We start from the raw sequence: 19158 nt of genomic DNA, 5'->3' as shown, positions 1-19158 counted from the left end.
TCTCATGTTTAGGTCAGTCTACGTCGTTTGTTATTTTGTATCATTTCAAGTGTAGTTCTTGTTCGTTTTTCGTCTTGTCATTAAATCCATTATGTATTCACAACCTGCTGCGCCTTGGCTCCCTCAATACACCTCCTCTTCTTATGAAGAGAGAGAGGACCGCCGTTACAAGTAGACACCACGTGTAGTAGACACTAATGTAACTACGTAACATTCCGTGTCTTATGTTCATGTGCACACAAATCCATAAGAATAAATGCAATTGCAGAATCGAATGCTTCTAATCGAAAGAGTCACCTTACCTTCATTCATAAAACCTAAATTGATACTGTCATTAACGTGGTTCTTCAGTAATTATGCATAATACTTGGTGGATGTAATTTGGTGTCCAGCTGATTAGTTAGGCCTACACCATGATATTTTCACACATCATCTGATCTAGGAAGGAACAGATAGCACATTGGATCTAATATCCTCTAATATCCTTAGCGAATTGATGTTGATCATCTGGTTTTTTATGCTTGATTTACATCAGGGTCTAGTTAGATTTAAAAGAGAAAACATCAAGGTAATGTGTTCATGTTTTTGTGCCTCGGATTAGACACAGTATACTGTGCGCAATTGTGTAGGATAGACTATTGCCCACTTCCCAAAGCTATTCCTATTAATTATTCTGGATATGACAACAAATGACATAGCCTAGTGGGTTTATTCATAATATAATCTGGTAATGAAATGACAAATACATTTTGTTTTCCATGTAACACTTGCAATGTTAAACAATACAAGGGGCTTGAAGCAGCCTACTTGAATTTGGAGCTCAGAAATTCAAGTAGACTAATGGAATAGGCCTACCTTGAAAATCCGACATTTCCTGAATTTGGTACTTGAAAAGTCCTTGTAATTATTGTAGCCAATTTATAAGTTCCCTTGCTCCCTTAGAATTATCTGTGATTTCATTTTTGATCAGTTTTTGTGAGATATGGGGCAACTTTTGTCTGTTTCCTGCCGCTTCAATTAAAGGTTGTTGCACTACTCTGTTGTGGTAAAACCATGTATGGTTATTATTAGGATGACATCTAATGTTGGTTCAACTTGGCTTTCCATACAAATCCTTCCTTTAAAAAAGGAAGCTGGATTTTGGTCACTTTCTCATTATAAAAAAACGGCAATGGTGAGATTTAAATCTTGTGAGATTATTGCTACCGCTTTTCATAACTTTATGTGTGCCTGTGTCGGCTAGACAAATAACCAATCTATTTAGTCAGGCTGTGCTCATATTATTCTCACATATTTTAGAATGCAACAATAATTTGAATATCAATGCATTGGCAAGGCCTAAAAAATGCATTATTCTAAAAGTGGTAATGGACAACTTTTTTGACACATTTCGCATGCAATTATTTTTTTTCTTGGGGAGTGTTCTATATTTGGCTCTATATGTACAGTTATATAAATTATACAATGGTTTAACATTGAGGTCCTTAAATTGCTTGAAAAGAGCTTGAAACGTCAATGAATTTGACTTACTAATGTGTGTATGAGAACCCTGCTTAAACAATGTATAGTCCTAAGCCTATGTTGTTGTGGGTCAATTTGCATATATTCCATGAAATGTAATATGTATATATATTTTGGGGGTGGTTGGGGGGTAGATAAGCTTAATACTGAAGATAGATTGTAGCTTCCATCAATGTAATTGTCTGCATCATTTCCAATCCCCCATATATTTTTTTGTAAATATATAATGTTGAAGTCGGAGGTTTACATACACCTTAGCCAAATATATTTAAACTCAGTTTTTCACAATTCCTGACATTTAATCCGAGTAAAAATTCCCTGTCTTAGGTCAGTTAGGATCACCACTTTATTTTCTGAATGTGAAATGTCAGAATAATCACCAGATCATCCTGCCTACTCTGACCTTGATTCTGCATGCCCTTCCGTACCTTTTGGACCTGAACTGGTTTTGACCCTTTTGCCTGTCTAAGACCATTCTCTTGCCTTACCCTTTTGGATTAATAAATATTGTAAGACTCCAACCATCTGCCTCCTTGTGTCTGCATCTGGGTCTCGCCTTGTGTCATGATAATATAGCCTATATATTTTATGCAGTACCAGTCAACTTTGGACACAAGGGTTTTTATATATTTTTACTACTTTCTACATTGTAAAATAGTAGTGAATACATCAAAACTATGAAATAACACATCACCTAGTAACCAAAAAAGTGTTAAACTGCCTTAACAGCTTTGCACACTCTTGAAATCCTCTCAAACAGATTCATGAGGTAGTCACTAGGAATGCATTTCAAGGTGTCCTATGTTAATATGTGGAATTTCTTTCCTCCTTAAAGCTTTCGAGCCAATATGTTGTGTTGTGACAAGCTAGGGGTGGGGTACAAAAATTAGCCCTATTTGGTAAAAGACCAAGTCCAAATTCTGTCAAGAACAGCTCAAATGAGCAAAGAGACACGACAGTCCATTACTTTAAGACATGAAGGTCAGTCAATACGAAATAGTAAATGTACAAATATAAACACTTTCTCATTCCCTATATGCAATCCAGATGTAACGATTTTCTTGTTTTTTAAATGTACAGATAGCCAGGGACACATTACAACACTGACATAATTTACAAACGAAGCATTTGTGTTTAGTGAGTCCGCCAGATCAGAGCCAGTAGGGATGAACAGGGGTGCTCTCTTGATAAGTGTGTGAATTGGACTATTTTCCTGTCCTAATAAGCATTCGAAATGTAATGAGTACCTTTGGGTGTCAGTGAAAATGTATGGAGTAAAAAGTACATTATTTTCTTCAGGAATGTAGCGGAGTAAAATAAAAATATATAAATAGTAAAGTAGAGCTGCCGCAAAAAAACTACTTAACTTCTCTGGGGCAGGTGGGTCCCACCGGCCAATAGCCACGGAAAATACAGTGCGCCATATTCAAATAACATGATATAAAAATCTAACTTTCATTAAATCACACATGTTAGATACCAATTTAAAGCTACACTCGTTGTGAATCCAGCCAACATGTCAGATTTCAAAAAAGCTTTTTGGCGAAAGCATAAGATGCTATTATCTGATGATAGCACAACAGTAAACAAAGGGAGTAGCATAATTCAACACTGCAAGCACGACACAAAACGCAGAAATAAAATATAAATCATGCCTTACCTTTGACGAAATTCTTTTGTTGGTACTCCAATATGTCCCATAAACATCACAAATGGTCCTTTTGTTTGATTAATTCCGTCGATATATATCCAAAATGTCCATTTATTTGGACCGTTTCATCCAGAAAAACACAGCTTCCAACTTTCGCCACTTCACTACAAAATGTATCAAACGTTACATGTAAACTTTACCAAAACATTTCAAACTACTTTGGTAATACAACGTTAGGTATTTTTAAACGTTTATAATCGATCAATTTGAAGACGGGATGATCTGTTTTCAATACAAAAAGAAAACAAACTGACACAACTTTTTTCGTAACGTGACTCTCTCAAAAAATGTACTTCATGTGACCCTCATTTACGATAGCCCTACTTCTTCACTACACAAAGGAATAACCTCAACCGATATCCAAGGACTGGTGACATCCAGTGGAAGCGGTAGGAACTGCAAGCAAGTCCATTAGAAATCTAGTGTCTCTAAAAAAAACTAAAAACACTCAGATCACACCCTGACCAAACAAAACATAGAAACATACAAAGCAAACTATGGTCAAGGCGTGACATATTACCTTAAAGTACTTTTACTTAAGTACTTTACACCCCTGGGTGGTACACAGAAGATTGTCTTTTACCAAATATGGCTAAGTCCATATTATGGCAAGAACAGCTCAAATAAGCAAAAAGAAACGACAGCCCATCATTACTTTAAGACACGAAGGTCAGTCAATACGGAACAATTCAAGAGCTTTTAAAGTTTCTTCAAGTGCAGTGGCAAAAAACATCAAGTGCTATGATGAAACCAACTCTTATGAGGACCACCACAGGAAAGAAAGACCCAGAGTTACCTCTGCTGCAGAGGATAAGTTCATAAGAGTTACCTGCCTCAGAAATTGCTGTCCAAATAAATGTTTCACAGAGTTCAAGTAACAGACACGTCTCAACATTATCTGTTCCGAGGAGACTGCGTGAATCAGGCCTTCATGGTCGAGTTGCTGCAAATAAACCACTACTAAAGGGAACCAATAATAAGAAGAGACTTACTTGGGCCAAGAAACATGAGCAATGGACATTAGACCGGTGGAAATCTGTCCTTTGGAGCCTGAATTTGAGATTTTTGGATCCAACGGCCGTGTCTTTGTGAGACGCAGAGTAGGTGAACAGATGATCTCTGCATGTGTGGTTCCCACCATGAAGCATGGAGGAGGAGGTGTGAAAGTGTGGGGGTGCCTTGTTGGTGACACTGTAAGTGATTTATTTTGAATTCAAGGCACAGCATGGCTACCACAGCATTCTGCAGCGATACGCCATCCCATCTGGTTTGCACTTAGTTGGTTTGTTTTTCAACAGGACAATGAACCAAAACACACCTCCAGCGTGTGTAAGGGCTATTTGACCAAGGAGAGTTGAGTGCTGGATGAGATGACCTGGCCTCCACAATCACCCAACCTCAACCCAATTGAGATGGTTTGGGATTTTTATTTAATTTTTATTTCACCTTTATTTACCCAGGTAAGCTAGTTGAGAACAAGTTCTCATTTGCAACTGCGACCTGGCCAAGATAAAGCATAGCAATTCGACACATACAACAACACAGAGTTACACATGGAATAAACAAAACATACAGTCAATAATACAGTAGAAAAATAAGTCTATATACAATGTGAGCAAATGAGGTGAGATAAGGGAGGTAAAGGCAAAAAAAGGCCATGGTGGTGAGGTAAATACAATATAGCAAGTAAAACACTGGAATGGTAGATTTGCAGTGGAAAAATGTGCAAAGTAGAAATATAAATAATGGGGTGCAAAGGAGCAAAATAAATGAATAAATACAGTCGGGGAAGAGGTAGTTTTTGGGCTAAATTATAGATATGCTATGTACAGGTGCAGTAATATGTGAGCTGCTCTGACAGCTGGTGCTTAAAGCTAGTGAGGGAGATAAATGTTTCCAGCTTCAGAGATTTTTGCAGTTCGTTCCAGTCATTTTCAGTAGAGAACTGGAAGGAAAGATGACCAAAGGAGGAATTGACTTTAGGGGATGACCAGTGAGATATACCTGCTGGAGCGCGTGCTACGAGTGGGTGCTGCTATGGTGACCAGTGAGCTGAGATAAGGCGGGTCTTTACCTAGCAGAGACGTGTAGATAACCTGTAGCCAGTGGGATGTACAGTTGGATGACTTGGACCACAGAGTGAAGGAAAAGCAGCCAACAAGTGCTCAGCATATGTGCATATACATATACATAGCATATGTGGGAACTCCTTCAAGACTATTGGAAAAGCATTCCTCATTAAGCTGGCTGAGAGAATTCCAAGAGTCTGCAAAGCTGTCATCAAGGCAACGGATGTCCAAACTTTTGAATGGTACTGTGTATATATACACTAACGTTCAAAAGTTTGGGATCACTTAGAAATGTCCTTATTTTTTAAAGAAAAGCTAAAAAATGTGTCCATTAAAATAACAGCCAATTTATCAGAAATACAGTGTAGACATTGTTAATGTTGTAAATTACTATTGTAGCTGGAAACGTCAGATTTTTATGGGATATCTACTGTACAAAGGCGTACAGATGTCCATTATCAGCAACCATTACTCCCGTGTTCCAATTTCATGTTGTGTTAGCCAATCAAAGTTTATAATTTTAAAAGGCTAATTAATCATTAGAAAACCGTTTTGCAATTATGTTAAAACAGCTGAAAACTGTTGTTCTGATTAATTAAAGAAGCAATAAAACTGGCATTCTTTTTTATCTAGTTGAGTATCTGGAGCATCAGCATTTGTGGGTTCAATTACAGGCTCAAAATGGTCAGAAACAAATATATTTCTTCTGAAAATCATCATTCTATTCTTGTTCTGAGAAATGAAGGCTATTCCATGCAATATATTGCATGCAAGAACCATGCAAGAATCTGAAGATCTCGTACTACTCCCTTCATAGAACAGTGCAAACAGTCTCTAACCAGTATAGAAAGAGGAGTGGGAGGCCCCGGTGCACAATTGAGCAAGAAGACAAGTATATTAGAGTGTTTAGTTTGAGAAACAGACGACCTCAACCATCCTCAAAATTCCTCAACTGGCAGCTTCATTAAATAGTACCCGCAAAACACCAGTCTCAACGTCAACAGTGAAGAGGCGACTACGGGATGCTGGCCTTCTAGGTAGGGTTGTGAAGAAAAAGCCATATCTCAGACTGGCCAATGAAAATAAAAGATTAAGATGGGCAAAAGACCACAGACACTGGACAGAGGAACTCTGCCTAGAAGGCCAGCATCCCGGAGTCGCCTCTTCACTGTTGACGTTGAGACTGGTGTTTTGCAGGTACAATTTAATGAAGCTGCCAATATTTAACACTTTTTTGGTTACTACATGATTCCATATGTGTTATTGCATAGTTTTGATGTCTTCCTTATTATTCTACAATGTAGAAAATAGTAAAAATAAAGAACAACCCTTGAATGAGTAGGTGTGTCCAAACTTTTGACTGGTACTGTATACTAAATATGACAATGAGTGTATAATTATTTAACTAAAGATAACTTTGTAAAAGCTAAACTACACGTATGCACATTATTTGATGCAAATAATTGAGACTATAATTCAAAAAATAGTATTTATTGACAGTGCATGAAGCAGAATTGGAGCCCACAAAAAAACTTTGAACAATTAATCTACATATCTGAACAATATAATTGTTATTTTTCAGTAAACATGGCTCTATGGCTTTTAAGTTTGTGGATTAAGACTTAATATAAATACACATAAACATATGCAGTTCTAATAAGGGAACTTGTGCTAGCTAAAGATACAATCAAAGCTGGAAGTATAAAGCAAAAAAAAAATGTTTCACGTATTCAGTCTAGCTATAGTGCATTCTACAAACGGAATATTGGTATTGCAGTGTATTATACAGTTAACCATTTGGTAATATGAGGAGCAACATGAAACACTTGAATAAACAGAATACATGCTATAAGAATAAATACATACGTTCATCTCTGAGGTTTTTGAGAATGTATTGCTTTTCACAATTGTTACCTATTCTTCGGATTAAATAGTTGTGCAGAAGAGACAAACCTTTTCCTATTACAATCTTAAATGCATACATTCTTTGAGAGACAAAGGCTATACCTGCATACTGCATAGGTATCAAGGTATTATTTTAGAATTTACAATTTTAACCAAAGTGTGATGATTCCTTTCCGTTCATATCAGTGAAATAAGTATTGCTAATGTACGTATTATCAGCTTCCCCCACTGTCTGTACCAGCAAAACAAACCTAACAAAACTGAGTTTCAGGGATGGCATAATTAGCGTGGAGAAAACCTGCATCAGTTGCTCTTTCCCATTCACTTAGTTTTCAAGCATAATTCTTTCCCTTAGTATCTTGTAGACAAGAACTACACAACTATGTAACAACTATGTAAAGGCAATACATTTAAATTAGCATATGGCAACCATATGAAGCATATGCAAATCAAGCATTAGCCAGTAAGCAACAGTGTTACGATCACAAACTGACTATTAGCTAATCAAGAATATGAAATGCAAACATTCCATTGTTCTAACAGGACAGAGGCAGCACTGGTACTTGCAAAAGGCACTAGCTTGGTTGAATATCTTCAAAATCCTCTTAGCAACGCATTGCCATAGTTTTATTTCCTTAAAATAAATATACACCTGAACAGATTGAGGTCTCTGTCTTTTTCAAGGCATGTGCTTTTAATTCGCTATACTCAAGGACTCAATGTAGATGCCATTTCTAAGTCCTTAGGCCACTTGAAGAGATGACTCAAGCCACAAACATACAAAGCTGTACAAAACAGATCAACAGTCAAATGTAACATGCAAGTAAAGCTATCAGTGGTGAGTGTGAACAAGTGCTTAATTCTCACCATGAATGAAAAAATGTGACCTCAAATTTGGTTAGTTTCCCTATACTCATTTACTTCCAGTCAAAGGCACTTCTTTTGGCTGAAATTATCTCATTGTAAAGCCAAGAATGCAATTTGAAGCTCTGTACACAAAACACACACTTAGGCATTCAATAATTTACAATATCTGCAGACAGAAGTTAAAAAACACTCCTTGGTCAACTGAAAAGCATACTTCTTGGGATTGAGCCTGGAAGGGGGCGGTGCTACATACATTTTTTTCTAAGAGGTCAGCCATTTAATTACATTTTCAATTTCTGTACACTGGAAAATCCTCTGAAACGGAACCTTCTGAAAGGCACACATTGGATTCTGATCTTCAGGATGCTGAATCTCTTGTTTGTTCCACATAGTTGGTTTTTGGGCAGACTATAGTCCAAGCATGCAGATGATGTAAAAATTATTGGTATGGTATTTTCCTCTTTCTTCCCCCTCAGTCCTTCTGTGTCCATAATGAAAGTGGTGCTACGCATGACTTTGGACGGAGATGCTTGAGAGGTCGTTCCTGATGATCTCATTAACTGTGAAGAAAGGAGAAGAAAGATGTCAATATCTCACAATCTACATCAAAGCATCTCCGGTAGAGTTCATAGTATTTGAGAGCTATAGGTGTTTTAGCAGGTAATACGTCAAAATACGTTCAATGCGGGCCTCCCAGGTGGCGCAGTGGTCTAGGGCACTGCATCGCAGTGCTAACTGCGCCACCAGAGTCTCTGGGTTCGCGCCCAGGCTCTGTCGCAGCCGGCCGCGACCGGGAGGTCCGTGGGGCGACGCACAATTGGGCTAGCGTCGTCCGGGTTAGGGTGGGTTTGGCCGGTAGGGATATCCTTGTCTCATCGCGCTCCAGCGACTCCTGTGGCGGGCCGGGCGCAGTGCGTGCTAACCAAGGGGGCCAGGTGCACGGTGTTTCCTCCGACACATTGGTGCGGCTGGCTTCCGGGTTGGAGGCGCGCTGTGTTAAAGAAGCAGTGCGGCTTGGTTGGGTTGTGCTTCGGAGGACGCATGGCTTTCGACATTCGTCTCTCCCGAGCCCGTACGGGAGTTGTAGCGATGAGACAAGATAGTAATTACTAGTGATTGGATACCACGAAAATTGGGGAGAAAAGGGGATAAAAATAAATAAAAATACGTTCAATGCGTTCAGTGTGAAAAATATAGTCATTTGTTCAAACAGCGCAAATTAAATGGAGCCATGTAAACACAGATGAACAGCAGTCTCAGACGGTTTGGTTTGGAGAGGAGGCAGCTTCTTGCCCTCTACAAAAGATCCAAATGCACTTGTCTCTCCTCTTTTCCAGCCTACTGCCACTCTTTCAGTGTTCCCACACTTGAAGAGCCCTGTCCCCTTTAATCAGCTGTGTTCTTTGGCTGATGGGAGGAAGTGACCAAACACCAAAGGGACCAACTGGAGATAAACAAACAATAAATGTGCCAGTGTGGGCCTTCTGATCAAGAAGAAGATGGCAATGGCAGCCATCTTGATTGAGGAGTCCACCATGAACCGCTCACCAGGAGGACCTTGCTCTCCCTTACAGTGCTGATTTTCTGGCAAGCCTTATCAGCTCTATAGAGGAGTCTGGAAATATTTCACAATCTGGTAACACCTGAAAAACCAAGAGTTTGTAGTAAGAAAGGGTCTCCTTTGTATTAGAATAAGCTATGCCACTTTATTACTTATAAGACCACATCCCTTCAGCTGTGTTATAGTTGCTTCAGTGTCTGTATAAAAACAATACATTATTTTCCTATGACGATGATAGGATAATGGGTCAATGGTACAAGGCACTTTTTTACATTTACACAGATGCCTGATTGAGGAGCTCTAAAATGCCTGATATATTCTTTATTTCTTTTTTGGGGCCTTGGTCAAAAGTATTGCACTATATTGGGAATAGGGTGTTATTTGGTACTGAGCCTCTAACTGCCTCAGCAGCAGGTCCTCCTGGACTCAGATCTAGCAACAGGCCCAGGATGTCTCACTGCTCCAGCAGAGAGCAGCCATATAGGAAATGGGTGAGAGGAAGACCCCTGGAGCCTGGCAGCGGAAGCCAAGCGCACAAGCTTACAGAGGAATTCCCTCTGACCGAACACTGGCTCTGAGGCGTTAGCTCGCTCCCGCCGCAGCCAGGAGCTGGGGCCTGGAAAAGCAACCTGGAAATGTGAGATTCCCTCCAAACAATGGAGTGGTGCTTGTTCATTTAAAGTTGTGCGGTGCAGCTGTTCCCTGTGTGACCCAGCACTGACACAGCCACTTCCTCTCAGCGTTTTTCCTTCACTTCCCTCCACAAGAAGAGTGGCTGGGTGTGCCTTGCAGTGTTTGGCTGGTCTCAGAGGACAAACCCCGGAGGTGTTAACATGGAAGTCTTTGTGGTCCAAATCATGTGCAGGTCCAACTAATTTGACAGCTGAATGTGAAACATTAAAACCACATAAGCAACCAATAAACTAAACTAAATAACTAAAGAGGTATTCCATAACATGTACAGGGATCTCGAAGGCAAATCACTAGAATTTTGAAAATAGTGAAGTTATTTTATTTTAGCTACAGAGTACAGTACAAAACTTCCCTCTGAATCTGAGCCATTAAGTTGTCGAGACAAAGTTAATGTGTTTGGTCAGCTGATTGACTGCTATTAATAAAGAAATAGGATCGGAGTGTTGGCTAAATGAAGGAGTAGAGTTCTCACACGCTTGTGTCATAGAAACATAAAAACACAGACACACTGAACCTATAATGTGTCGTTGAGGACAGGGGTGTATTTCAATGTGCTACGACTTCATGAGTAACTTGGCAAGAGCAGATACTTGTCAGTAGAGTTAAAACATTTATATTCAGGTGCATTAAATCACCTTTTCTTGATCTGTCATTATATGGTATTTAGAAAAAATGGATGACTATTCAGTTTCCAATGGTTCACCTCAGTGCTACAGTTTAATCTGCGTAAAACATCACCAACAGACGGTTTTCCAAGCCCATCTTTCAGATATGAATAAGGTATGTGCTATGAGAGCTGGGGCTTTTGTGAAGAGCAGACTTGCCATCTGAAGCACAGATCTTCAATCTTATTGATTGGGAATAGTCCAAGGTCTCTTTCAACAGTGTGGAAAATGTACTATATTAGGACATCTTTAGCTATATTGAGGTATCGGTACAATATGCATCATGACATTTTCTGATACATACAAAGTGCATAGTTTACTTTCAGCATAATCTTACATTGAGAGCACCACATTAAGTTTCTTAGTCTTTGTCAGCAAGAAAGGTGTCCCCAGAACAAGGTGCACCTGTGTGATGATCATGCTGTTTAATGATATGCCACACCTATCAGGTGGATGGATTATCTTGGCAAAGGAGAAATGCTCACTTACACGGATGTAAACAAATTTGTTCACAACATTTGGGAGAAATAAGCTTTTTGGGCGCATGGAAAATGTCTTGGATTTTGTATTTCAGCTCATGAAAAATGGGACCAACACATTACTTGTTGCATTTATATTTTTGTTCAGTGTAGAAAGAAAGTTGATTAAATCTGTAAAAACACATTGACAGAAGTTTACATGAATCAAAATGTAGATTTGATTATTTAAGATTAAGTGTTGAGTTTAACACCAACTATATTGGTGGAAGACTCTACAGTGCTGTAGCAAGTACAATGTCCCCTTCTCTGAATCAGTGCTGTTCTGACTCTGCAAAAGCAGGCTGACCTACTGACTACAAGCAGAAAACATGGTTTACCCCCACTGAGCCCATATTGTTGTCTGTATACTTACGTTGCCATGGACTACATTTCATTCTGTTGCTACATTTCATGTGAGGGATCTAATTAAAAAACTCTAGCCGTTGATCTGTGTATGTTTACGGATGACTCAGGCTCCCTGCCCTCAGCATAACACAAAAAATTGCCTCCCGTACCAAACATCAGTAGCATGTGGATCTGCTTACTTTGATGATGTTGAATACAGAATCTGGTGATAGAGACATTTAGAAAAACGATGTGTTGTCCAAACACCCCAGATGGGAATTTGTGTGAATGGCAAGGACGGTTATTGAAGGAATGGTGGAAAACAATGACTCTGCATGGCTAGAGAAACTAAGTCAGTCACTCTATTCACAATTTGTCACACCTGCTCCCGCTCTCCCTCTCTGGAGCTCGAGGGTGCGCCAGGCTGCCTTTCATTACGCACGGCTGTCACCATCATTACGCGCATCAGCGATCATTGGACTCAACTGGACTCCTTCACGTTTGGATTACTTTGGTTTTTAAATGTTCACTCCCTGTACCTGCTTCTCGTCTCCAGCGTCAATCCTTACAGAATGCTGACACTACTATACGAAGCATCAGGGAGGTTTTTGTTTTGTTGGTGACATCGGGTCCGTGCTGCTGCCGCAAATGGTGCCTTAGCTGGCTCACCAGGCTCTCACGCCTTAGCTGGCTCGAGAGGTTTCCTTTACCCGGTTGGGTCGGCAGGCTCCCATCCCCCGTCATGCCTTAGCCGGCTCGTCAGGCTACTACGCCTCAGTCGAGCTCCCACGCCTCAACGGGATCGTCAGGCTTTCACGCCTCAGCGGTATCGTCAGGCTCCCATGCCTCAGTCAGATCGCCAGACTCCCACGCCCCAGCCAGCTTGTCGGGCTTCTACGCCCCAGCCGGCTTGTCCAGCGTCCATGCCTTGGCCAGCCCATCAGGCTCGCCCAGGCGCCCCTGGGGGGGGGGGGGGGGGGTACTGTCACGCCTGTTCCCGCTCTCCCTCCTTGGGGCTCGAGGGCACCAGGCTGCCTTTCATTACGCACACCTGTCGCCATCATTATGCGCATCAGCGCTCATTGTACTCACCTGGACTCATTCACGTTTTGATTGCTTTCCCTATATCTTTCTGTTTCCTCTGTTTGATCCCAGTGTCAGCATTATTGTCGTTTCGACTGGGGACCGTTGCTGGAGGCTCCGGACTGGGGACCGTCGCTGGAGGCTCCAGACTGGGGACCGGCGCTGGAGACTCCGTGCCCTGGATATTTCACTGTAGGCTCCGGGCCATGGATATTTCACTGTAGGCTCCGGGCCATGGATCATCACTGGAGGCTTCGTGCCATGGATCATCACTACAGGCTCCGGGCCATGGATCATCACTGGAGGCTTCGTGCCATGGATCATCACTACAGGCTCCGGGCCATGGATCATCACTGGAGGCTTCTTGCCATGGATCATCACTACAGGCTCCGGGCCATGGATCATCACTGGAGGCTTCGTGCCATGGATCATCACTACAGGCTCCGGGCCATGGATCATCACTGGAGGCTTCGTGCCATGGATCATCACAACAGGCTCCGGGCCATGGATCATCACTGGAGGTTTCATGCCATGGATCATCACTAGAGGCTTCGTACGTGGAGCCGGAACAGGTCTCACCGGACTGAGGAGACGTACTGAAAGCCTGGTGCGTGGAGCTGCCACAGGGCTTACCAGGCTGGGGAGACATACTGGGGGCCTGGCATGTGGAACCAGATACACTGGGCCGTGGAGGTGCACTGGAGGTCTCGAGTGTAGAGCTGGCATAACCCGTCCTGGCTGGATGCCCACTTCCGCCCGGCAAATGTGGGGCGCTGTCACAGGGCGCACCGGCCTGTGAATGCTCACTGGAGTCACCGCATAACACGGTGCCTGACCGGTCACATGCTCCCCACGGTAAGCACGGGGAGTTGGCTCAGGTTTAAACCCTGACTCCACCAATCACCCCGTGTGCCCCCCCCAAAAAAAATGTTTTGGGGGGAGCTGCCTCTCGGGCTTCCGTGACCGGGTCTTGTCCCCTGCCAAATATCTCCTCCCCGGTCCAGCTCGTCCTCCAAGTTGGCGCACGCTGCTTGGTCTTTTTGTGGTGGGTAATTCTGTCACGTTCACTGTCTTCAAACTCCCTGTCATAGATGAGCCAAGGCGCAGCGTGCATGTAATTCCACATTTCTTTTAATCATAGCGAAACCTTCACAAAAAGAACAGGTAAACAGAAACAAACCGCAACCGTGGCGCACACAAACACACACAGAAAATAAATACTTACCCACAAAATGTGGTGGGAAAAAGGCTGCCTAAGTATGATTCCCAATCAGAGACAACGATAGACAGCTGCCTCTGATTGGGAACCACACTCGACCAAAAACAAAGAAATAGAAAACATAGAATGCCCACCCAAATCACACCCTGACCTAACCAAATAGAGAAATAAAACATCTCTCTAAGGTCAGGGCCTGACACTGACACAGCACAGGAATGGCCTTATCCAGATTGTATGACAAAGGTATTTCCTAACAGATCTGCTAACTTTCTATGCTGATCTATCATTGATCCGCCAGCTCAGGGACAAACTACTGTACAATGTAATTGCATTACTGTACTTTTTTCAATTGAATTTGTATGTGTATTGTTTAAAAAATGTTAAAACAAAAGGAAATGTATGGTTTAAACATATCTTTAATGTTTATTTGTTTTAGCTGTTAGTGATCATTCCTTAAGTGTTAATACATTTGTGTTTACATCATTAAGCCTTTATGTATGTGTTATGAATGAACAAAGGTGTCGGACTTATACTAGGTACAGCCAACAACGATGAGACAGACTATAGGGAGGAGGTCAGAGACCTGGCCGTGTGGTGATGCACAGTGATGCAAAGACTTTTGGAGAATGGCCTGGTGTCAAGAAGGGCAGCAAAGAAGCCATTTCTCTCCAGGAAAAACATCAGGGACAGACTGATATTCTGCAAAAGGTACAGGGATTGGACTGCTGAGGACTGGGGTAAAGTAATATTCTCTGATGAATCCCCTTTCACTAACTCAAAACAAGATCCCACAAAAACACAGTGGGTAAATGGCTGCCTAAATATGATCCCCAATCAGAGACAACGATAAACAGCTGCCTCTGATTGGGAACCATACCAGGCCAACAGAGATAAAACACCTAGATAGGAACACCACCCTAGTCACACCCCGACCTAACCAAAAGAGAATAAAAAGGCTCTCTATGGTCAGTGCGTGACATACACTTAGGTTGGAAACTCGTTGTTCAACCACTCCACAAATGTCTTGTTAACAAACTATAGTTTTGGCAAGTCGGTTAGGACATCTCCTTTGTGCATGACACAAGTCATTTTTCCAATAATTTTTAACAGACAGATCATCATCATGTATCACAAATCCAGTGGGTCAGAAGTTTACATACAGTAAGTTGACTGTGCCTTTAAACAGCTTGAAAATTCCAGAAAATGATGTCAAGTCATTCGAAGCTTCTGATAGGCTAACTGACAACATTTGAGTCAATTGGAGGTGTACCTGTGGATGTATTTCAAGGCCGACCTTCACACTCAGTGCCTCTGATTGACATCATGGGAAAATCAAAATAAATCAGCAAAGACCTCAAAAAAAAAATTGCAGACCACCACAAGTCTGGTTCATCATTGGGAGCAATTTCTAAACGCCTGAAGATACCATGTCCATCTGTACAAACAATAGTACGCAAGTATAAAACCATGACGCAGTCGTCATACCGCTCAGGAAAGAGGCGCGTTCCGTCTCCTAGAGATGAACGTACTTGGTGCGAAAAGTGCAAATCAATCCCAGAACAGCAGCAAAGGACCTTGTGAAGATGCTGGAGGAAACAGGTACAAAAGTATCTATATCCACAGTAAAATGAGTCCTATCGATATAGGACTCATTTTACTGTGGATATAGATACTTTTGTAATAACCGACATAACCTGAAAGGCCACTCAGCAAGGAAGAAGCCACTCCTCCAAAACCGCCATAAAAAAAGCCAGACTACGGTTTGCAACTGCACATGGGGACAAAGATCGTACTTTTTGGAGTAATGTCCTCTGGTCTGATCAAACAAAAATAGAACTGTTTGGCCATAATGACCATCGTTATGTTTGGAGGAAAAAGGGGGATGCTTGCAAGCCAAAGAACACCATCCCAACCGTGAGGCACGGGGGTAGCAGCATCAGGTTGTGGGGGTGCTTTGCTGCAGGAGGGACTGGTGTACTTCACAAAATAGATATCATCATGAGAATGAAAATTATGCGGATACATTGAAGCAACATCTCAAGACATAATTCAGGAAGTTAAAGCTTGGTCGCAAATGGGTCTTCCAAATGGACAATGACACCAAGCATACTTACAAAGTTGTGGCAAAATGGCTTAAGGACAAAATAGTCAAAGGTATTGGAGTGGCCATCACAAAGCCCTGACCTCAATCCTATCGAATATTGGTGGGCAGAACTGAAAAAGCGTGTGGGAGCAAGGAGGCCTACAAACCTGATTCAGTTACACATGCTCTGTCAGGAGGAATGGGCACAAATTCACCCAACTTATTGTGGCAATGCTACCAAATACTAAGTGAGTGTATGTATACTTCTGACGCACTGGGAATGTGATGAAAGAAAAAAAGGCATTAATGAGTCACTCTCTCTAATATTATTCAGACTTTTCAAATTCTTTAAATAAAGTGGTGAGCCTAACTGACCTAAGACAGGGAATTTTTACTAGGTTTATTTGTCAGGAATTGTTAAAAACGGAGTTTAAATGTATTTGGCTAAGGTTTATGTAAACTTCCAACTTCAACTGTATATATATATATACAGTGGGGAGAACAAGTATTTGATAAACCGACGATTTTGCAGGTTTTCCTACTTACAAAGCATGCAGAGGTCTGTAATTTTCATCATAGGTACACTTCAACTGTGAGAGACTGAATCTAAAAAAAAAATGCAGAAAATCACATTGTATGATTTTTAAGTAATTAATTTGCATTTTATTGCATGACAAGTATTTGATCACCTACCAACCAGTAAGAATTCCGGCTCTCACAGACCTGTTAGTTTTTCTTTAAGAAGCCCTCCTGTTCTCCACTCATTACCTGTATTAACTGCACCTGTTTGAACTCGTTACCTGTATAAAAGACACCTGTACACACACTCAATCAAACAGACTCCAACCTCTCCACAATGGCCAAGACCAGAGAGCTGTGTAAGGACATCAGGGGTAAAATTGTAGACCTGCACAAAGCTGGGATGGGCTACAGGACAATAGGCAAGCAGCTTGGTGAGAAGGCAACAACTGTTGGCGCAATTATTAGCAAATGGAAGAAGTTCAAGATGACGGTCAATCACCCTCGGTCTGGGACTCCATGCAAGATCTCACCTCGTGGGGCATCAATGATCATGAGGAAGGTGAGGGATCAGCCCAGAACTACACGGCAGGACCTGGTCAATGACCTGAAGAGAGCCGGGACCACAGTCTCAAAGAAAACCATTAGTAACACACTACGCCGTCATGGATTAAAATCCTGCAGCACACGCAAGGTCCCCCTGCTCAAGCCAGCGCACGTCCAGGCCCGTCTGAAGTTTGCCAATAACCATCTGGATGATCCAGAGGAGGAATGGGAGAAGGTCATGTGGTCTGACGAGACAAAAATCGAGCTTTTTGGTCTAAACTCCACTCGCCGTGTTTGGAGGAAGAAGAAGGATGAATACAACCCCAAGAACACCATCCCAACAGTGAAGCATGGAGGCGGAAACATCATTCTTTGGGGATGCTTTTCTGCAATGGGAACAGGACGACTGCACTGTATTGAGGGGAGGATGGATGGGGTCATGTATCGCGAGATCTTGGCCAACAACCTCCTTCCCTCAGTAAGAGCATTGCAGATGGGTCGTGGCTGGGTCTTCCAGCATGACAACGACCCGAAACACACAGCCAGGGCAACTAAGGAGTGGCTCCGTAAGAAGAATCTCAAGATCCTGGAGTGGCCTAGCCAGTCTCCAGACCTGAACCCCATAGAAACTCTTTGGAGGGAGCTGAAAGTCCATATTTCCCAGCGACAGCCCCGAAACCTGAAGGATCTGGAGAAGGTCTGTATGGAGGAGTGGGCCAAAATCCCTGCTGCAGTATGTGCAAACCTGGTCAAGAACGACAGGAAACGTATTACATTTACATTTAAGTCATTTAGCAGACGCTCTTATCCAGAGCGACTTACAAGTGCATACATTCATACGTTTTTTTGTACTGGCCCCCCGTGGGAAACGAACCCACAACCCTGGCGTTGCAAGCGCCATGCTCTACCAACTGAGCTACACGGGACTACGTATGATCTCTGTAATTGCAAACAAAGTTTTCTGTACCAAATGTTAAGTTCTGCTTTTCTTATGTATCAAATACTTCTGTCATGCAATAAAATGCAAATGAATTACTTAAAAATCATACAATGTGATTTTCTGGATTTTTGTTTTAGATTCCGTAGAGACCTCTACATGCTTTGTAAGTAGGAAAACCTGCAAAATCGGCAGTGTATCAAATACTTGTTCTCTCCACTGTATAAACACACACACAATACCAGTCAAATGTTTTAGAACACCTACTCATTCAAGGGTTTTCTTTATTTTTACTATTTTCTATATTGTAGAATAATAGTGAAGACATCAAAACTATGAAATAACACATATGGAATCATGTGGTAACCAAAAAAAGTGTTAAGCAAATCCAAATATATTTTATATTTGAGATTCTTCAAATAGCCACCTTTTTGCCTTGATGACAGCTTTTCACATTCTTGGCATTCTCTCAACCAGCTTCACCTGGAATGCTTTTCCAAAAGTCTTGAAGGAGTTTCCACATATGCTGAGCAGTTGTTGGCTGCTTTTCCTTCACTCTGCAGTGTGACTCATCCCCATCCATCACAATTTGGTTGAGGTCGGGGGATTGTGGAGGCCAGGTCATCTGATGCAGCACTCCATCACTCTCCTTCTGGGTCAAAAAGACCTTACACAGCCTGGAGGTGTTTTGGGTCACTGTCCTGTTGAAAAACAAAGAATAGTCCCACTAAGCCCAAACCAGATTGGATGGCGTATCACTGCACAATGCTGTGGTAGCCATGCTAGTTAGGTGTGCCTTGAATTCTAAATAAATCACAGATAGTGTCACCAGCAAAACACCCCCACACCTCTTCCTCCATGCTTTACAGTGGGAAATACACAAGCAGAGATCTGTTCAACCACAACGAGTCTCACA

The 19158-nt window shown here is 41.8% G+C and overlaps 1 protein-coding gene across 1 annotated transcript in view; it reads right to left on the bottom strand.

Annotated features, from left to right (window-relative positions):
- Positions 1-6804: 6804 nt before the first annotated feature.
- Positions 6805-19158, bottom strand: part of LOC129831466 (nuclear factor of activated T-cells, cytoplasmic 1-like) — a 62951-nt gene continuing 50597 nt past the window's right edge. The window contains exon 10 of the mRNA XM_055894872.1: positions 6805-8633. Within this exon, the coding sequence (XP_055750847.1) occupies positions 8578-8633 (56 nt within the window). The 3' untranslated portion in view covers positions 6805-8577. The remainder of the gene's footprint in view (positions 8634-19158) is intronic.

Source organism: Salvelinus fontinalis, chromosome 32, assembly GCF_029448725.1.
Source record: "Salvelinus fontinalis isolate EN_2023a chromosome 32, ASM2944872v1, whole genome shotgun sequence".
Taxonomy (NCBI): Eukaryota; Metazoa; Chordata; class Actinopteri; order Salmoniformes; family Salmonidae; genus Salvelinus; species Salvelinus fontinalis.
This window is presented reverse-complemented; position numbering and strand designations above follow the sequence as displayed.